A 22,785-nucleotide genomic window follows, 5' to 3' on the forward strand; every position below is an offset into this window, starting at 1 on the left:
CTTCTCTCTCTCTCTCTCTCTCTCTCTCTCTCTCTCTCTCTTCTCTCTCTCGTGATACTCTTTCTCGATCTTGTGGAACCAAAAGTTTACAAGATTCTGGCAAACGAATGAAAAAGCTCAGAAGAATCATGGAAACATGTTGGTACACGTATGCATGATCGCAAATTTTGTTCATTCAGCGATCACTTGTGAGGCTAGCTAAGCTCTAAAGAAAAAATACGCAAACTTTAAATTTGATTTGAATTTTGATTTCGATTTTAAAAAGCTCATAATTTGAAAGAAAACTCAGATTTTAAAAAATCAATTTATTCACTGTTTTAATTTGTATTAAACTGTAAAATCTAATTGTGGAAGATGATAGTTCCTGATTTCTAATTATTAAATCAAATTCTTTTTGCAAATAGCACAGGGATAAAAAATAAAATCTGCCAACAAATTAATAATGGCTTAATTACAGCTATCTCAATATATACAATTTGCGGGATTATAGAGTCAAACCCTAATATGATAAATTATAACCCTATGACGTAACAATCGTCCAAAAGGTGAGATAAGCTGAAAAAGACTCGCGTAAACTTAACAAGAATTAATGTTTATTTGTAAGTGTAAAAGGTAGATTCGAATTTTTTCCGTTAGTGCCCGCCATCGCTAATTGGTTATGCTCCCTGGTCACAGAGCTGTGAATGGGGGGTTTCAAATAATATGCACCCTTTAAGTGGGCGGGGGCGACAGGGGGCACGAAGGGGTAAGAAACCGTAGATCTTTATAATTATCTGTATCAGTTTTTAGTCAATAATTCTTATTATTTACTAGACACACAACATGTACTCCATTGTCTGTAGTAGCAATCGCCTTGTCTCTTTCGGGGTTTGACCTTTGACCTCTCTGGCCGCATCTAGGGCGCCCAGTAGTCGCAGAACTATGTTCAGCAGCCCGTTGAAGTCTATCTCTCCCTTTTTGGAGTTGGATTTGGAAGAGGGGTCAAAGTGGGGGTTCATAAACCGACTGAAAAACCAAAAACTGTACAAATTAAGAAAATTTTGAAACGTAAAAAACTGAAATTCGCGAGAGAAAATTTATGAAACTAGGCCAGGTTCAAAAAGAGGGATGGACGTATTCAAAAATATCTGGTCTTGATCTATTCTGTTCACCTTAACCTCGAAACAACTTTCAGACTATCTGTCAATTGACAGAACAAAGTACAAAACTTTGGTCTGTCCAACCCCCCCCCCCCCCCTGTCGTGGTCATAGAATGTACAGCCAACCAATTGCCGTAAATATTCATAATAAGGGGGCGGGACTATAATTTCCTGGGTGCGGTGCTCTGATCGGGACAGACCTCAAAACTTTGCAAGCAACTGGAAATTATTTCAGATACCTGGCTGCTTTTCCAACGAGTGTCTTTGGCATGTATATCTGGAGTCCAACCAGGAACTGTTGCAGATAGAGGGCATCAATGGAGTAGGGAGGGCGACCTGGTTTCTCACTCTGTTGACTCACCCACGCCAGAAACGCTTTCTAGACAAGGACATCAAGATTTTGCGAATAAAAGTTCATGATTTGATTGGTTTTTGTCATCATTGCTTGTATTTGATTCAAGATATAAAAATTTCCGGATTGGCAGAATTGGTCTTAAAATCGATTAACAAAAACTATTGGGTTCAAACTCTAATAATTTGTTTTCTTTGTTAGTTTTTACAAAAAAGATTATGCAGTAAAGAAAAAATTGAACGGCAGAACTGATTGATTCTTACCCTGACGAATAGAATGAGTTTTAGGAATGAAGCAGCGTCTTCTGTTGATATCTCAGGTGGGCCCTTGTTGTCAGTGACGAGAGCTATGTAGCTTCTGCAGCTCTCCAGTGAAATACTCTCTTCTTCTGAAACACAACAGAGAATATGATCGAGAAAAAAATTGATTATAAGATAAATTTGCACATAAAAAACTCAGAACCAAAATTGAACCTGAGCAGCTCCAGAATCCTGCTATGATAGTTCTTATCCGGAGACGCCGGACATTATTGCTTTCAAAATCAAATCATCGACAGACTTTAGCTTAGCAAAAAAACAAACGATTGATTCTGCAAAATTAACACTTATTATTATTAAAGAAAAACATTAATTGTATGCAGATTTTATAGAAAGAGATTGCTCGTTAATGATAAACAAGAACCCCAGGAACCCTTGCATCTTTGAAAGTCAGAGCAGAGTCTACCCTAACAAAACCTGAAAATACAGTGCGTGGACACGTGAAACCTTTAAAGTTTTATCTCGATATTTCACTAGTTACTCATGTACTCGATCGTGTAATTTCAATCAATGCGTGTACGTGACCCCCACCCCAACAATTTGAGTCTTTTCATAGAGTAATTCTCGACCAGCGTTACGACGCATATTGGAAAAGTTAAAGAAATATGCAAACATAAGGCAACATCCATCTGAGAACTTTTCAGAGGCCAAAAGTGTCATAATATCAGCAAAAAAGTGATCTTTGCCAGACTATCTTGGATTCAAAGTTCAAGTGAAAACCAAATTGCTGCACAGTTGGCTTGATGACCCAATGTTAATTTTCTACACAAATTGTCGAACTAGAAGTCTGATTTGAGCTCAAAATGCAAACTACCTCTCAGGAAGTCCTCAGACACCAAAACTGTCAACACGTCAACCATATTCTGAGCATAGACTTTGTCCGAGTCATTATTGTGAGTGACATTGCTGATCCTTCTGAGACACTCGTTCATGATTGTGATGTCCTTGTCACTCGCAAAGTCCCCAATGTCTATCTGGTCTATTCTCAGCTTCTTCTTGGGTCTGTAGTCCAGGGCTTCGATCTCTATGGGGTGTTCTGTGAAGGCACGCAGGACAAAAGACCTAGAAAATTGTGTTTCAAATTAATCAAGTATCGCGATTAATCGTGATTAACCCAGAAAATCATCAAATTGGTTGAACGAAAGTTCACATGGCCACAATAATAAAAGACCAAAGAAATCAATCCGTTGATGAGAACCCGTCTGAAGAAGATTAACTCCGACAACCTGCCATTTGTTTGCGAATGAACGGGATCCTAATCAGAACAGATTATATGAATTTTGCAGAAAAATTTAAAAAAGTTAAGACGAAAGAAGTTTTATTCGGCTCTTTATAAGAAACTGACAGCTAGGCCGTACTCTGAAAGCAAATAAATCAAACTGCATGAAATTTCTAAAACTTTGAATTATATCTCTTATTATAGAGATGAGGTTTTAAAGAAAATGGGCACTCTAAAAACGAAAAAAGATCGCTAATTAGTTTTGAAAAACTTGCGAAGTATTTTTTTAATGCAAGAAACAGACAAAAATGTTTCTATTTCTCCACAGAGCCGGTACTGAATTGCAAAAGCCAACGAATTTGAAAACTTCAAAAGCTAATTACAAATTATCTGAGTTTTATTGGAGTTTTAATGCATTAAATCTTATGTAATTGTAATCAACAATTACGCAAGATCAAGTTGTGCTAATATTACATACAGAAGAACGGTTTTCTTGTACGCAATTAGGCGTCTATTAGAAAAATAGTATTTGCATGTCTCAATTTCATTAAGGTTGCACTTTGGGTAACAATTTTGGGTTGGAAAATTCATCAGATTCTAGTGAGTCAACGCGGACCTAACGCCAAGTCAATTTCAGTACTGAATAGTCTAAATCCAAGTCTTATTTTATTACTGATTCAGAACCATGATCATGTCACTTTTTACACTTGGCAGTCTAAATCCAAGTCTGGGCTGACTCCGACAATCTGCCATTTGTTTGCGAATGAATGGATTCTAATCAGAACTGATTATGTGAATTTTGCCCTTGCAGAAAAATTTTAAAAAGTTAAGACGAAAAAAATTTCAATTCGGCTCTTTATAAGAAACTGACAGCTAGGTCGTACTCTCCAAGCTAATAAATAAAACTGCATGAAATTTCTAAAAGTTTGGATTATAGCTCCTTAAAGAGATAAGTTTTTAAAGAAAATGGGTACTCTAAAAACAAAAAAGATCAGTTATTAGTTTTCGAAAACTTGCGAAATATTTTATTAATGCAAGAAATGAAAACAGACAAAAATGTTTCTATTTCTCCGCAGAGCTGGTACTGAATTGCAAGAGCCAACGAATTTGAAAACTTCAAAAGCTAATTATAAATTTTCTGAAAGTTTTATTGGAGTTTTATTGCATTTAATCTTATGTAATTGTAATCAACAATTACGCAAGATCAAGTTGTGCTAATATTACATACAGAAGAACGGTTTTCTTGTACGCAATTAGGCGTCTATTAGAAAAATAATATTTGCATGTCTCAATTTCATTAATGTTGCACATTGGGTAACAATTTTGCGTTGGAAAATTCATCAGATTCTAGTGAGTCAATCCGGACCTAACGCCAAGTCAATTTCAGTACTGGACAAGTCTAAATCCAAGTCTTATTTCATTACTGATTCATAACCATGATCATTTCACTTTTTACACTTAGCAGTCTAAAACCAAGTCTGGGCTGAGCCTTGGCAAGTCTAATCCATGTCTGATATTAGACTTGGCAAGTCTAAATCCAAGTCTGATTTTAGGCTTGGCAATTCTAATCCAAGTCTAATTTTAGACTTGGCAAGTCTAATTCAAGTCTGATTTTAGACTTGGCAAGTCTAAATCCAAGTCTGATTTTATACTTGACAATTGGAAAAACGTCAAAATAGCCAAAAAAACGTTAAAAATAGCCGGGGAAACGTCAGAAATAGCTGAAAAACGTCAAAAATAGCCGGATAAACGACAAAAATTGCCGGAAAAAAAACGTCAAGAACAGACCAATCGGAACCAGAACTGGCTCATTAGAACCCCCTTGGAATAAGCTCTACAACCATGTATATGACTTTTTATTTTAATAAGTGGTTCGCGAGAGACCGGCCAACGAGCAGAGGGTAAATCGACCCCCGTCGATCCGAGTTAGCTAATGCTCGTTCTATAATAACTCGACATATCACCATTACCCATTAAAAAGAGCACACTATAACTAACAGAGGGCAGCATTGGCTCCTGAACAAGCTGATATTGGGGCAAAACAAAGTTCAATTGGCCAGTACTTTGGCTGTTTTGGCTGCAACGGCCTTCCTCTGGGTCGACTTCTCCTCTCAAATTTTTAACATTTTTCAGTGCTGTATCATAATTGGATTGAACGAGAGGGCCTCGGTTGAACATGGGCACCCTCACGTTGTGTCCTCTTTTAACGATTTTGCTTTTGCCCCGAGTTATGTTGTTCGACATTTGCCAAAATCTGAAAAATCAAGAATTGTCGATTTTCGGCTAATATTCGACTCGAAATGGCTGAAAAACGGCTGAAAACGGCCCATAACTGCCTGAAAACTCATTAATACAGCCTACTCTGACCTTTCGGGGTGCTCATTGATCGTACTGAATGGGTTTCGGGTGGTTTCAAAGCACCCCGGGAGAGTGGCTAAAAATTAACTCGGAAAACGTGGCACGTGACGAAATTTTTCGGAATTCGAAAAATTCACTCGAAATTTTTTGAAAAGTTGGTTTTGACTTGGGAATCAAATTCCAAGTGTTATCCAAGTCTTGTTTAAGACTTGCCAGACTAGTAAGACATGTATTTAGACTTGCCCAGTACTGGGAAACTAAATAAGACTTGGATTTAGATTTGCCTAGTACTGATATAGACTTGGAGTTCGGTCCGGGAAGAAAGATTGAAATTCGAAATTAGAAATTTGTCCAGCAGTGTGGCTGGAAAAGTTGAATAAGTGGAATAACGAAAAATTAAATATTGATTCCTATTTTGTGCTGTAATGATAAAAGCTTATTATTAATTGTCTCGAAGGTACCTTATTGACTAGCATCAACTGCCAGTTATAACTCAAGTAGTATGGTGTGACGTGACTGAAATAAAATAACAAACTAATAAATTGATGTTATAGCTATCTGTTCCGACCCAATTTGGGTGGGGGGATTATATACTCAATTGAGTTTTTTGCTCAGTCAATTTTTGCCGATCGATATATTTATCGCACAGGATTTTGTGCGGTATCATTAGAAAGCTTGTCAAGCGTGGAAATTCAAATTCAAATGATTTTTTTTATTTTCAGTTTTTCCAAGGAGTTACGGAGGTTTAATTATTTGGGAGCATTAGCCTAACTTCAAATGTTTTGTTCAGATCTTTCGTAATGTTTGTTTAATTGTTGATGAATTAGTGCTAAAATATAATAAAATTGTTAACGAAGTGTTCATTGGTAATACATTTTTAAAAAAAGAAGTGCGTGAATTGAATTCTTTGAACCTACAGTTTTTGCTAAACTTTCAGCTAAATTTCAACAATTAAAGAGAGTCATATTGATTTTACTTTTAAAGATATGAGAGAAATGGAACGTTGTTTGAACTAAATCATAAGGCAAAGTTATCAGCTAAGTTTTTGAAACTTCAGCATTCCTATGTATTTTTAAAAAAACTTTGAATCAATTATGCATATTTGGCCAAATTTGTCCTGTTTGATTGGTGGTAGATGCATTAAACCAGCTGACACAACCCTGAGATAAATTCCTGAGATATGTACTCAGATACTGGCTAATTGTACCTCCGGTTCCTAAGAAAATTTTCTCAAAAACACTTTGCGGTCTTTCGATTATTTAAACCAATATTGAAAAAAACGCAAAAATAATTTTTGATAAATTACAATTCTCGTTAGCAGAAAAACATATTACGCAATCATTTAGAGCAAATGCGTTTTCAGCAGCCACGCAGAGCGATAGCAAGGCCAGTTGTGGTCTCATCGTTGAGTTTTCCACAGCAAAAAGAATCAAATTAATTTTGTGGTCTGTGTTTTTGAAATATTTTTCAGCATTTTTTTCATCCCAAATACAAAAAAGACTTTTTTCAATTAATGCTTCAATTAATAAGAGATCCTTTTTGTTCCATTAATGTCCAATCAAACAATTTTTTGTTTTCAGAGATTTACTAGATTCTTGTTTTCTTTTCGTATTCCTACGACTTACTCTCATTAATAAGATGTCTAAATCGGTATCTGGGGTGCTACTAAAGAAACTGTCCATTGCTTTCAGTTAATACATAATGCTACTTTAGTAATATAACTGAACAAGTATCCAAACTTCATGCCTTTTTGGTTTAAGGAGTTTATGGCCAAATTAGCTATTTGGATAACTTTTGCTAATTTTTTGGGTTTCAAAGGAGAAGCAGATGATCAAGAGAGTTTTGGTCCAATTGTGGATTTTCATAGATTAAAAACTATTCAGATTGTGATGAGTGCTGTTACTTTTTTAAAAAAAAAACTTCTACCTTTTTTGATTTAAGGTTAGTTACAGACAATAGAGACTTCAAAATCAAACCTGAATTATTGGAGGCTCTAATTTAGTGATAAAATGAGGTCAATAAACACACAAAACCCTAAAACGCAGACGTTGTTTTAGCTTCAACACCGTTTCAATACTTTTGGTTGCGAAAGTTTGATTTCTGTCTGTATTCAGTGTTAATATGTGGTGTTCTGATTTAGTCTCACTAAAGACATGTACACTTTGTTTTGATAGGTCGTTCCAATTTAAAGCATTTACCGATTATTGGTTGAAAACTAATGGTTGCAATGTCTCATTGATTTATAAAATTTGTTTTCAAAGAATGGTTTTTTGAGATATGCCATTGCAACCTTTTATCGTTGTCCCATTAAAAATATAGATTGCAATCTTTTTCAAGTTATTTAGAATGAATTTCTATTTGCTTTTTTAATGATTAATCAATGGTTTTTTTCGGCGATGAAACTACCTGCTTTCATAATTTTAATTTTAATTTGACCATTTTTAAATTTTTGATGTTTTCTTTTGCTGTCTTGTCCAATCATCATAATAACTGCATAATGATAAAAAAGTGCACATCACATTAAGGTTGTCAACATAAGGCACAATTGATTATTTTCTAAATTTTCAGTGAATATTTTTGATATTATAGGCTTCGAAACCGTTTCCTCGCAAAAATGAAATGACCATTCGAGTTTCGTTTGTAATTGCTCTTTTTGTAGTTGTATGAAATTTTGGACAATGACAGGCCTCAATGGTTTTGTATGAAAGTAAAAATAAAGCCATTGACTGAATTAACATGATAGCTAATTGCTTTTAAGTCTTTGATTTTAATTTTTTTTGAAAGTATAAACGTATTTTCTTATTTTGCTATATTTGTTTTCATTCTACTTGTTAGTTGTTCTCGTTAAAAAAGACAGATCACATATCTTTTCTGGTGAAGACAAAATCGTTTAGTTCAGGTGCTTCTTTATCTAATGCTATTCTGATTTTTTCATTAATTTTTTCAGAAAATAAATAATGCTTGTTGTTTATATTTAATTTTGCTGTCTGTCTTCTATCTTATGGTCCATTCTGGCAGTTATTATCGGTCCTCTAATGAGTTTTTGTTCCTTTTTTATATTAATCAGAGCTAAATATTTTGAACGGATAAACCCTTATTTCTGAACAATTTCAAATTCAAAAAAAATCACTATCCCTTTCGCCTTCGGTGGACAACAAAGTCAAAAACGTAGTTGAGCGGGGTAGAAACATTTTGTGCAACTCGGGTTCAAGAAAAAATCGGAAGAATATGTAAGATAAGCTGTGAAAAATTGAATTTTTTCACTGCAAATTTAGGGCAAACTTTTGCAGTGAAATGCGATGAAATCATTTAATTTCACCGCTAGAGTAAGAAGTGATCTTACAAAAAATCACCACATTTCACCTCTTACAACAAATTACCGTCCTTACACGAAATCAAACCTCCCCTCCTGCATCTCAGTCACATCTTCGTCTACTGTGCCAACTCTAACTAAATTCTATCAAACTTGTTTTGAATTTAAATCCAATTCGGTCTACTTTCGGTAAAACAAGCGCGTTGAAGTCTTGTGAGATTAGCGGTGAAATTACAAACTGTAGCGGTCAAATATGGTGATTTTTTGCATGTTCACTGCTTACTCTAGTCGTAAAATTACATAAATTCACAGCTTCAAAAAAGTTTCACAAAGATGCATGATTAATCGGAAGTAATATTTTCGAGCGTCTTTTGTTAAATTTATCTTGACTTCGTTGGACAAAAAAAACAATTCGGAGCGTTTTCTAAGCGGCGAAGTCATGTGTTTTCACCATTAAGTTAAGCGTTGATTTCAAGCAATTTCACTGCATTCACTGCTGATCTCACACATTTTAACACTTTTTTCAAAGGGGTGAATTTTTGTAAATTCACCGCTAATTTAAGCTGTGAACTTTTGTAATTTAACCGCATTCACCGCTTACCGCATTCACCGCAGACACTTTTTTCCAAGTTATGAATTTATGTAATTTCATTGCTAAATTCAGCGGTGAAATTATATAATTTCAGGGCTACCAAGAGATAAAATTTTTTTCAATGCTTTCAACGCCTGATTTATGTACTTTCACTGCATTCACCGATTATTTTACTAAATTTTACACATTCACCAATTATCTTACATAATTTCCCGTTGAATGGCGACGACACCTCGACCCAGGAAACACACATTACCAATTCTCTTTGTTTTAGTTTAAAAAGATTTAAGAATTTCATGTTATTATTCACTTTTTGCTCGAGTTACTCAAATCAAGCTAAACACTTGGTTTGTGGGCCAAAATGGAATTCATTTCGTGTTTTGTGTAACAAGAAATGTTTTTGTAATTAAAAAGGTTTCTGCACAAATTCTAACCGAAATAAGGTGTTGAAATTTTTCAAAATTGATCAATTCGAAGTCAGTGTTATTATTCGGTATAGAAAATAACGGCTTCAGATATGGAAACGATTGCGTGTTCGTAAACGAGATTGTGTTTCAATGTTGATAACTTTTCCATTTTTATAATTTTTTTGCGCAATTTTCAGTCGCGCAGCAGATGTGCGAAATCAACACTATACTTTCGCTTCCGATGTCGACATTGGTTATTTTAGTTATTTAACTTGGTAGCAGCTCTCATTTTTCAAACAATTGACGAAACAATTTGTTCACAAGTGCAGATTACCAATAATACAATTGAAGCTACGATGGACTCGATTTCGTTGAACATTCTTAATTCTGGTCAAAGAAGGTGGTCAGAAGGCGATAGCGGTTATCCGAGCGGAAACGGGTTCATCAGATCTGGGTCATCGAGAATTCTTAATGGTAGGACGAAATAAAACTTTGTTTCGTTGCGATACCATTAATTACTTATGGCTACAATGTACAATGAAGTAAGAGATACTTCGCTTCGGGAAAAATTAACAGAATTCACTTCAGGGAGAACAGGAGATATTAACTAGAATTTTCAAAAAATCATTTGAGCTTTAAAGTCTTGTTTTTTTCTTCCTGAAGCGTATTTTGTTAATTTTTCACGAAGCGAAGTATCTTTATTTCAATGTATATTGTAGCCGTAGGTAATTAATGGTATCATAGCACATTTTGATTTTAAATTATCGAGATTCCATTGTGTTTCACCTAGCTCTACATCAGTTCTGATCCTCTGATTACAGCGCAAAAACATTGACCTCTGAATAATAGAAAAATCTCTAATAGTGAAATCTGCTAAGGAATACCATTGCTGTAGCTAAGTTCTTCGTTGAATAAGGTAAGATACAAAAATTGAAATTCGTTTTGGTAAAAATATAAACAGATAAAAATTGAAAGCCTGATAATTTTCTTACATCGAAAGCTTTCGTCTAAAAGTTAAAATGAAATCAAATTGCAAGCAAACATTTTTGAAAACTCCAGTTTTCTCGAAAGCAAGGAGAACGGAGAACAAGAAAACAAACTTTTTATATTTACCACCAACTTAAGTTAGTTAAATTGACTGTGAACCACTCATTGTAATTACAAATAAAAATAGACAACTAATATTTACACTGATTTTAAATGATTAAAAGATATTTTATAATAAATTTTCTTTTCAGCAGGCGACAACTTGAGCATTGCTTTGATTCCAGGAGATGATCTTCAAAATGAGGCAATTCAGGTGGAACAATATCCTTTGACAGTCACTCAAATGCCCAACCACCCCGATTCTGGCTAGTACAACAATCAATCAGAAAAGTTTTAGAAACTCATATAGCTCCCTAGCTAGATCACGGACGTGCAAACAAAATTACATAAAAACTCAATAAATGAGGCATGCCTAAGAGCAATCAAAACTCATGTTTTCCTTAGAAAAGTAAATGAAACCATAATTTATTTTGAAGCTTTGATACATTACCATTTTTATGCCTCAAAAAATTTTGAAAGAAGAAATATCAATTAACAAAAAGCTTTCAAACAGTAATACTTAGGGCAGTTCCGTCTTGTTTGAATATTTTTTCCTTATAACATTTTTGTTCTTATTTTGATATAATCTTGGCAAATAACCGTATATTAAACTAACGAGTTATTTGAGCTCATACTCAAATAGAAAATCAAACTCGTTTACTCCCAAAGGAAACTTGAAAAACAAACGTCCGCAATTGTGTTCTTATCGGCGAATGTTGGAGCCCTTGTATCAAAGCATGAAATAAGTAATTTGGTAACTGGTGATATGTATTTGCAGTTCTTTATATCTTTTTTCAACTTTAAAACAAAGCTTATAATTGAGCACACTGGAAAAGAGACCTCAAAGTTTTTCAATTCACAGCAGTATTCATTTCAATCGCAAGACTTTCTACCAAACTATACGAAGAGATTCATTTTACCAAAATGTAAATATCATCATTTGCAAAGATTGTAGTGCTGTGAACATTGTTCTTAAAAGTTCTTCGGCTCATGAAAAACTCGCCCCCCTCCCATTTTTGCTGCTGAGCGGCTTATCCCATATTGCGTATGCCTCAACCTATAAGGTCTGATAAACAAAATTCCATTAAAAATTAACTGAGAGCTAACATTCATTTTCTCAGGAGTGAAATAAATTGCAACATTTTGGGAACAACCGAAGTTTGACGAACTCGTCTTTACCAGGTAAGTCTAGTCACTGCGGCATTATTACCTTACATAGAAAAAATTCGAAGGGTCAAAATAACTTGAAAAAGCTTGAAAAAAATTGTCTGGCTATGGAAATTGTTCTGAACATCAATTCAGAGATACACTTTAAGTATAAGCTCACCCAATGAGGACTGTAACAATTGAGCTGGTGTCTGAGATTTACTACAGAACAAAAAATCTATAATTTGTTTTTGTGGCTGATATCAGACTTAGTTTTAATTTGTACAAATTTAGCATTTGTAATTAATCGTTTACATATCGATCTAGAGAGCTTGTTCAGAACAAGTATTGAGTTATCAGTGTTTTGTTTCAGTTAAAATAGTTGCGGGCAGACGCATCTCGTTTTTGTAGCAGTTGGGACAAAATCAAACATCAACTGTAATCACGTCATGACCTCTTGATCTGTTGCCAATTGATGAGCAACATCAATTAAAATTAAGTAGAGTTTGAATGAAACATTACAATGAGCAAAATTTCTGATTTATTGGGGTTAGTTAAAAAGTATGCCAACTTTATCCATTTTGGTCCAATTTCAATACCACCCAATTTCAATACCACCAGCCGATTTTCACAGCTCTACTTATAATATGTTGCACACTTGTTGAGTTATTGTTCCAACATTTCTTAACTGAGGGGGAAATTTATGCGACGTTTTTTGCCACACAAGACCAAAAAATTGCTTACAAGTGCGAAATGTAATATCATAGGAAATCTTTGGAAACAAAGTTCTACAACACCTAACTTTCATTTTTTTCTACAAACTTACATTTTCCGCATTACCAAAACTTTTTGCAACCATTTCGATGATACTACTTCAGGGGTTTTTTAGTGACCAGAATTTAACAATATTTTTTTGAAGACAAAATTTGTGAAAATTTTTTGATACCTATACATAATACAAACAATCGGGCGGATGAAATATAAGGGTATTTGAGAAAAAAGTAGAAAACTAATTTCGAAAAGAAAAAAAAAGATTTTGATGAGTTTTAAGAAGCATTTTGGAATAACACAGAAACCTTTTTTCGGTATTTGAAACAGATTATCTGTTTTCCGAGATAGTTGAGCTTTTGGCGGATTTTTACAGCAAAAATTTTTTTTTTCAGATTCTCAGTTCTGGTATTCGAAACAACATGAAATCAAATCTGCTTTGTCAATTAGCAACATTTATCTACAGACAAAACATCGACTTTTAGTTAAAATTTTCACTCAAAACAAATAACGAGAAGTTTTCACGATCCAATTAACATATGACACTTTTTGAGGCAGAACTGCTGCTCCCAAAATGTTTTCCGTCCCATTTTTTTACATTGCGTTCCTTCTAATCTTTGACACCAGGGAAAAATGTTTCCAGGTCCTGAGTAGTATCATTTATTGCCACTCGAACTTTCTGGCTACCTAGGAACTATGAACTATGTTACAAAGTAAAACAGAAGACTCATTTCGTGAAAAGGGCCTAAATAAACGGATTGACTTGATTCGTCATGTTGAAAATCTGTCGTCAAAAAGTTTGGTGCAATCTGATATCAAAGTTTTAAGGGCTGCTTTATAATGCTTAGGACTGCTTTAAAAACCAATTTTGTTTTTTATAGAACAATGCTGAGGAAAGAAAATCCTTGTAGATGTTTGGAACTGTAGGAAGAAATGACTGATTTATTTCCTGTCATTGTTTTATGAGTTCCGATAACTTCAAAGTTTTTTTGCTTCTTTGGCTTCTTTTGATCCCCAATGATTTTTGAAAATAGTCCAAAAAGGTTGTCAAAAAAACAACAACCGTGGTTTAAGGAGTTCAGATATGTTTGCGGGAGATATTTTCCTGCTACTCTTTGTCCCCCTCAGGTCATGAGTTGTATCGATAATTGCCAACTAAACTCTATGACTATATAAGAACTATTGCCTGTTAGTAAAAAGAACAATAAAAAACTCGTTTACTGAAAAAAGTAAAGCCCAAATAATTTGATCGACTTGATTCATCAAGTTGAAAAGCTTTCGTGAAAAGGTACGGTGTAATATGATATCACAGATATTAGGGCTGTTGAGAAATCAATTTTTTTTTCAAATATCAATGTCGAGGACAAACTTCTTAGGCAGTGAAAACTGTAGGAGGAAAGGACTGAATTATTTCTTGTCTTTAATGTACAATTTTTTATAAATTCAAAATATTTTGGCTTCTTCTAATCTTAAATGAGTTTTGAATAGAGTGAATGTTTTTCCCAAAGTTTTTTGGGCATATGTTAATGAAAACAACCATTTTCGAATTTTTTGTTGTGCATCACTTTAAAAATGAAGTAATATCCTGAGAGAGCGTGCTGTATCAATGCAAAAAAAACGGCTAAAAAGTGACAATCGTGGGTCTAATGTGTTCATAGATGATTGCTGATGATTTTTCAGACTTTTTACGTATTGAGAATTGTGCGTGTGGTTCAAATTTCCTTTTTGGTTTTGAATGTTTTATCTCAAATTGACACTAAAAATTGTAAGAATCTTGAAATTCAATTAGTTTGCATGCGCCATTTTAGATCCATTGATGCCATAAGAAGTTTTTGGAGCGCAAATTAATTTTTAATGTTAAATTATTTTAATTGAACTAATACTTTTCAAGTGTTTCCTTTTTTTGTGTGTATTTGTTTCGCTAAAATTCTGTGTTTTTTTCCTGCGGCAACAATAAAAGTCAATTGATAGACCTTCAAAGTGACAAAAATATTTCACATTTTCTATGGAACAGATAAACAAATCGCTTATAGAAAAGCAGATTTAGCTAACTATTTTTCAGCAAACTTTTCAGAACACCTGTGGAACAGATATACAAATCGCACGTAAAGAAGCAGATTTAGCTAGTTATTTCTGATGTTCTAGAAAACATGAACCCAATTTTTTGCCTTTTTTGCCTCGCAACGCTCATCGGCACACAAAAAAAACCAAGTTAAAATTAAGGTTTTACTTAAAACAGATTAAAAGAGGTTTTTCAAGTGCAATTAACATGGCTCCTTCTAAGATGGAATTGATGCTCCAAAATGTTTTCGTTTTTGTCCCGTTGTTGCATTGCGTTCCTGCTACTCTATATCATCAGAGGAAAATGTACCCAGTTCATGAGTCGTATCAATTTTTGCCAACTGAATTTATGACTACATAAGAACTATGGGCTGTATTACTGAAAAAGATAAAGCCCAAAAAATTTGATCGCCTTGATCCATCATGTTGAAAAACTTTCGTGAAAAGGTACGGTGTAATATGATATCACAGATATTAGGGCTGTTGAGAAATCAATTTTTTTTTCAAATATCAATGTCGAGGACAAACTTCTTAGGCAGTGAAAACTGTAGGAGGAAAGGACTGAGTTATTTCTTGTCTTTAATGTACAATTTTTTATAAATTCAAAATATTTTGGCTTCTTCTAATCTTAAATGAGTTTTGAATAGAGTGAATGTTTTTCTCAAAGTTTTTTTGGGAATATGTTAATGAAAACAACCATTTTCGAATTTTTTGTTGTGCATCACTTTAAAAATGAATTAATATCCTGAGAGAGCGTGTTGTATCAATGCAAAAAAAACGGCTAAAAAGTGACGATCGTGGATCTAAGGTGTTCATAGATGATTGCTGATGATTTTTCAAACTTTTTACGTATTGGAAATTGTGCGTGTGGTTCAAATTTTCTTTTTGGTTTTAAATGTTTTATCTCAAATTGACTAAAAATTGTAAGAATCTTGAAATTCAATTAGTTTACATGCGCCATTTTAGATCAATCGATGCCATAAGAAGTTTTTCGAGCGCAAATTAATTTTTAATGTTAATATATTTTAATTAAACTAATACTTTTCAAGTGTTTCCATGTTTTTTTCAGTGTATTTGTTTCGCTAAAATTCTGTGTTATTTTCCTGCGGCAACAATAAAAGTCAATTGATAGACCTTCAAAGTGACAAAAATATTTCACATTTTCTATGGAACAGAAAAACAAATTGCTTATAGAGAAGCAGATTTAGCTAACTATTTTTCAGCAAACTTTTCAGAACACCTGTGGAACAGATATACAAATCGCACGTAAAGAAGCAGATTTAGCTAGTTATTTCTGATGTTCTAGAAAACATGAACCCAATTTTTTGCCTTTTTTGCCTCGCAACGCTCATCGGCACACAAAAAAAAACCAAGTTAAAATTAAGAATTTACTTAAAACAGATTAAAAGATGTTTTTCAAGTGCAATTAACATGGTTCCTTCTAAGATGGAATTGATGCTCCAAAATGTTTTTGTTTTTGTCCCGTTGTTGCATTGCGTTCCTGCTACTCTATATCATCAGAGGAAAATGTACCCAGTTCATGAGTCGTATCAATTATTGCCAACTGAATTTATGACTACATAAGAACTATGGGCTGTATTACTGAAAAAGAAAAAGAAAAAACTCGTTTACTGAAAAAGATAAAGCCCAAAAAATTTGATCGCCTTGATTCATCATGTTGAAAAACTTTCGTCAAAAGATAATGTCAAATATGATATCACAGATTTTAGGAGTGTTGAAAAACCAATTTTTTTTTTCCATATAACAATGTCGAGGAAAATCTTCTTAGGCAATGAAAACTGTAGGAGGAAAGGACTGCGTTTTTTCTTGTCATTAATGTATATTTTTTATAAGTTCGAAATATTTTGGCTTCTTCTAATCTTACACGATTTTGAACAGAGTACTTGAATGTTTTTCTCAAAATTTTTTTCGGTTTTGTTAACAAAAATAACCATTTTTGAGATTTTTTGTTGTTCATCACTTCACAAATGAATTAATAGCCTGAGCGAGCGTGTTGCATCAATGGCGCACAAAAACGACCAAAAAAGTGACCATCTTGGGTCTAAGCGATTCAGAGATGATTGCTGAATCTTTTTGAAAATTTATTATCTTTTGAGAAATATAGAATTATGATAGTGGTTCAAATTTTTTTTGGTTTCGAGTGTTTTATCCAATTTGTCAAAACATTGTAAAAAATTGAAATTTAATTAGATTGCAAGCATAGTTTTCTAAAAAATTTTAAAATATGGAATTTGGTTGAGTTTGCATGTACCATTTTTAATCAATAAGTGCTAGAAGAAGTGTTTCAAGCCCACATTCATTTTTATTTTTAAACTATTTTAATTAAACTTATATTTTTAATGTGTTTCCAATTTTTTTTCACTGCTTTTCTTCGCTAAAGTTATGTGATATCTTCATGCAGCAACAGTGAAAGTCAAATGACAGACTTTCGAAGTAATAAACATTTTTCAAAAATTCTATGGAAGAGATAAACAAATCGCGCATAAAAGAAGCAAATTTTGCTAACCATTTCGCTTCAATTATTCCAGAACATCCGAGGAAAAGAGAAACAAATTGCGCAAAAAGAAACACATTTATGTAGTAAGTTCTTGAGTTCTAGAAAACTGCAAACCAAATCTGCTTTTTCTTTTTAGCAATTCTCATGCACAGACAAAAAGTCGCTTTTAGTTAAAATTTTTACTCAAAACTTATTACGAGAGGTTTTTTAAGGTCGATTTAACATAGGACTTTTTTGTTAGCGAAATGGTGCGCCGAAAAGCTTTTCCGTCCCCATTTTGCATTGCGTTCCTGCTACTCTTTGTCACCAGGGAGACAAATCTCTGCATATCTTGAGTTGTATCAATTCTTGCCACGTGAACTCTCTGCGTAAAAAAGGAAAATTGACTATCTTATTATAAAAAACAAAGCAAAGCTCTTTTCTTGAAAAAGAACAGCCTAAATAAATCAACCGACTGAATACGTCATGTTGAAAATCTGTCTTCAAAAGGTACGGTGTATTCTGTCACAGATTTCAGAGCTGCTGAAAAACGAATTTTGTTTTACATAGTAACAGTTTTGATGAAAAAAACTTGGTGGCAGTTAAAACTAAAAGAAGAATAAACTGAGTAATTTTTGTCCTTGTTGTATGATTTTTGACATTTTCAAAATATTTCTGCTTCTTTTGATCATTAGTGATTTTTGAAAATAGTTGATAAATGCTTTTCTCGCTTTTCATTTCCGGACTATGTAAATCAAAATAATCATTTTTCAGGATTTTAATGTTGTGCATTGTTTTAGAGGTGACTTAAGATCCTGAGAGAGCAAGTTTTATCATAAGCGCACGAAACCGACCAAATAACAAACAATCTCAGGCCTAAGGAGTCCAGAGATCATTGCTGCGGACAGTTTCAAAAAATTTCAATTATTGAAGACTATGATTGTCGTTCAAAATTCGTTCCAATCTTCAGTGCTTTCTTTCATTTGGACTAAAAAATTTTTAAAAATAGTATTTGGTTTAGTTTGCATGTACCATTTTAGATCAATCAGTGCTATAAGAAGTTTTGCAAGTGCACATTAACTTTTAATTTTAATTAATTTCAATTAAACTAATACTTTTCATTTGTTTCCATATTTCAGTATTTTTGTTTCGCTAACGTTCTGTGTTATTTATAGCCGCACTGCGATAGTTGGTGCCATTATTGGCCTTCTCTTCGTTTTGTACAGTTCACAGAATTTGAATCGCAGTGGGTGCTGTCTATTTTTAAAGATCTGCTCACACATTTTCATGATTTTTGAAGTCAACCTGGAGTAGTGATTTTGGTCACGCCGAACAAGGAAGTGGAGCGAAAAAGTGATTGGTTTTGCGGCGTGAAATTTTTCACTTTAATTTTAAAGTAGCTAGAAAACGGTGTTTGAACAAAAAATCGCATTCTCGCTAGTGCTTTTTTCCCCAATCCATTCATAGTTCTGTTTAGTCCGCGTTTTTTTGTTTGAACAAAATCTTCATTTCTCACTAGTGGTTCTTTTGTCCACATGCGGCATTTTGACATTGTTCTTTTGTTTTTTTATCTGATTTTTCTGAGGAATGGTTTTCCCAATTCACTCATAGTCATATCTAGGTCTAGTTTTTTTTAGTCATGAAAACTCTTTGAATTGTACGTCAGGACGTCCTGCTATGTTTTTCAGATTCGTTGTCAAGATTTTTGTTACGACCATACGATGTCGCAACCACTTCAAATCTGCTTTTTGTCCATTTGTTCACGCAATTTCAACTGAATTGCGTTCGTAACGTCATTTTTCACTCTCAGTGGAGCGCGTTTTTTGGTCCATAGACGTGACAAAATTTTTGTACACATTTGACTTACCTCACTCTCAAAATGACTTCATGACTCTAAAATAGACTTTTCTTTACTTTAGTTCAAAGAGATAAGGTCAAAGAACGCGTGTGCCACTCTAATAGAAGGTTGATTTGGAGCAACTAATAGAAGGAGCAATAAGTTTGACAGATTCTTTATACAAATGTAAAGTCTGATAATTTAATTAAAAGAAGAATTTTCTTGCCTGTTTCTGATACTATCTTTTCGAGGCTGCAGATCTACAAAGTTATTGCGGCTATGTTCTGGCAATCTGCCAGCTATGTTGCTATGTTTTTCATGCAGCCACAATTAAAGTCAAAAGAAAGACTTTCAGAGGGATAAAAAATTTTCAAAACGTCTGAGGAAGAGATTAACAAACGCGCATAAAGAAGCAGATTTAGCTAACTATTTTGCTTCAAATTTTAAAAAACTTCGGTAAAAGAGATTTTAGAAAAATTGAGGTTTGGCAAATAACTTTGCTTCAGTGTGCCCATTTAATCCAATTTGAAAAATTTTATCTCCTACTGATGATCTCATTGTTAGGGTTCCTGCTAGGTAGGTGTTTTGCATAAAAATTTGCTTTTCACTGTTTGAAATTCTTAATTTACTTATTTAGTGGAAAACTTTTTGTCTGTTTTTATTTTACTTAGTTAATCACCAACTATTTTAAGCTGGGGCTAATTGAACTCTCTTTATTGTTAAAACGGGAGGTTTTATAAATGATTTGCACAATTTCAATCGTTCATTTAACCAGACAAAAAAGATCCTCAAGCTGTCTTTCAATTCACACTGTTTTTGTTGAGATGTTGGAATTCGAATTGTTTTGTTGATTGCGATTGCATTTTGATTGACATTTAGCCCCAAAGTACAGAAGAGGATATTTTAAAAGCAAGAAACAATAAATGAATGTAGATCTCAAGAGGGGAACATATTCCATGTAATGCTTGAAATAAACTACAAGTTCAGAAACAATGATTTTCTATATTTCACATTGTTTTTTGCTGTTTTGAGGCAGTCTATGAGTAGAATAAATGGTGCTAAAAAAATGCAATCGAAGACTGCATTTAAAATATTTCAGTGATTAGAACAGATTTTGAAATTTGATAACTTAAAAACCACGGAAGTTATCCGATTCAGTAAAAATTCCAGTTCTGTTCTCGCTTTCTTTAAAGAGTTGTTCCTCACAAAAAAAAAATTTAAATGATAATTTAAACATTTGTATAGATTAACCGAATTAAACATTAAAACTGTTTCAGTACAGTTCGAAAAGGAGCTAGAAAACAAATGTTGTTATTCATCGTTTTTCTTCTAAAATGCTTCTCTTTTTTGATATAGTTTTGGTTTAGTTCTGTGTGTAGTTGCACTCAAAATTGAAAGTATTTTTGTGCGCCTTTGAGTTGTTGAGTTTTTTGTATTTAAATGAAATTAAGAAATGAAATGAAAAAAAGTAGAAGCAAAGAAGAGACGTTAAAAACATTCAAAACGCGTTGTTTTTTAAATCCTGTCTTATGGAATTTTACAGTCTGAGTTGGTTGTAAGCATGTAAAGCATGGTTATTGTTTGAACGTTGTAAATAAATTGTTAAGAGCCCGAGTTGACATGCAAACGACTCATGAATAGTAGATGACTATAGATTAAACGTTATTTCAACATGTTGCATGAGAAAACAAAAACGCTTGAGCAAAAAAGTCAAAGAACATAAACACGGAAAGATGTCAGACAAAAATCTAACTCACAAATGAACCAGTCTCGACTGAGATCAGTTTACTGAGCTTTTAAAATCTAAACTTTATCAATCTAGGTAACCAGAACTGGCGGATTACAGCTGAACAAAGATTAACAATTGAGCCCGGAGTCAATAAACATTTTGATTGAGATTCGCCAGCTATCTTGTTGTATCAACAGAACAGAAGTAAAAATTTCCACTGAATGGCACCAATGTATCTCCATTAGGTTGGCAATAAATAACCGCAAAGCCCATATTTTAGAGTTTTTGTTTCAATTTTACATTATTCCTTGCATGCTATGAACTTGGTATTCCCGACACCCCAATTGTTAGTTAGTTCAGTCGTTGAAATGTCCCTCCTAACTTTTGACACCGCGACTAATATTTGAAGTCACAGTGATAGAGCTACAAAGGTTGTTTATGTATCTGTTTATGTATATGTTCGCGTATCTGCATACATGAGGCAAAATCTGTCTGTTATGTGTCCATTTGGATGTTTAGAAAACCCAACATGTGTGGTGTGTACAAAATTATTAACTTAGCTGTTTAAGACAAAAATCATTTACATCTAAATGTTTCCGGCTTCCAGCAAGATCTACCCTAGTGTTTAAAAACGTATTTGATAAAATTTGTAAATTGAGTTGATAAACAGTTGGTTACTGTTTCATATTAATATCATAAATTGTAAATTATTTAATTATATGTAGAGAGAACGTTTTAAAAATTTTCAAGTTTGTAATACGATTTGCAATTAGTTATAGAAATCCAAAAAATATTTTGCAAACTTTTGTAAAGCTATAAATCAAATTTGCAATGATTTTTGAGCTCAAAAATTAAATATTCGTATTTTTTTGCCCGGAAGATGTAAAAATTACCCGGACTTGAGTCTCAGAGCTTTTCAGCGCTGAACCAGCACATTTCAAGTGTAAAACCTAATTCAGTTCTGAAAAATTGCATTTCCAGATTATTTTAGGTTTCTTTATGTGCAGTTCTTCTACAATTTGATAATACTGAGGTCATGAAGTTAGCCCAGGCTAAACTTATCCCGTACAGTTTGAAAATTACTCGCACCCCAAAATTAAGTCTGGGCAGAGTCATGTCATACTTTTGAGCTTACAACTGGTAATTACTATAGTAGTATACACACTACTTATAGATAAGCCAGTTTGTAGGCAATTACTACAACGCCCATTTATCTCAGTGGTTACGACGCAAACTATATATTACAAGTACCCACGCGGAAGTTCGAATCGCATATAAAACAAAACTTGTTGGCGGGAGTTAAGCTGAGCATATTATTTTTCATGAAGTAAGTTTTACTCCAAAATCAAGATTGGCCCGTGTAAATTGGGATATGAACAGAGTACTGGCTATCCTAAAAAAACAGAATGTCTCTATACTGATTCAGCGCTGATTTACTCTGCCACCAACCTCTGGGTAAGTTTTGGCCTCCAAAAGTTCTATAAAAATTGTGCACTGAAGTTTGGCCAGAAAACGTACATGAATTTAACGAATTTTATTTTTGAATACAATTTCTAATTATTGTTTACATACACAACAGTGAAGAATTATTTTGAATTGGTATCAACTGTAAAGTGCCTAATTATGCTCCTGTTGTTTCAGAAAACTTCGGACATTCAGGATTAACTAATTTTGGAGTAGGTAATAGAAATGTCACTGTATCAAATTACCCAAACAACTTTGAAATGCAGGAAACACATGTTAAATCACAGAGCCAAGACAAAGCTTGCGCGAAACTTTACGATTTAACAAGAATCATTAAAGATCCATATTTTTTGACAGCAATTCTTGGATATGCTTTGATAACGGTTGTTTGTGATGCGTTAATTCCTATACCAGCGATCAGCTTCATTGGCCATTGGCTAAGTGAACTTTATTTATTGCTATTTTGCTTCAAACGCTATGGCAAATCTCAGCTTGCTGCG

General features: G+C 33.5%; 1 protein-coding gene across 1 annotated transcript in view; it reads right to left on the minus strand.

Moving 5' to 3' along the window:
• Positions 1-285: 285 nt before the first annotated feature.
• The window catches only part of LOC142352125 (calpain-1 catalytic subunit-like), a 74,750-nt gene continuing 52,250 nt past the window's right edge, over positions 286-22,785 (minus strand). The window contains exons 10-13 of the mRNA XM_075404497.1: positions 2,623-2,870; positions 1,755-1,879; positions 1,379-1,518; positions 286-1,005 (exon numbers count right to left, since the gene is read on the minus strand). Of these exons, the coding sequence (XP_075260612.1) occupies positions 810-1,005; positions 1,379-1,518; positions 1,755-1,879; positions 2,623-2,870 (709 nt within the window). The 3' untranslated portion in view covers positions 286-809. The remainder of the gene's footprint in view (positions 1,006-1,378; positions 1,519-1,754; positions 1,880-2,622; positions 2,871-22,785) is intronic.

This window comes from Convolutriloba macropyga, chromosome 13 (assembly GCF_964194025.1).
Source record: "Convolutriloba macropyga chromosome 13, txConMacr16.3, whole genome shotgun sequence".
Lineage (NCBI taxonomy): Eukaryota > Metazoa > Xenacoelomorpha > Acoela > Convolutidae > Convolutriloba > Convolutriloba macropyga.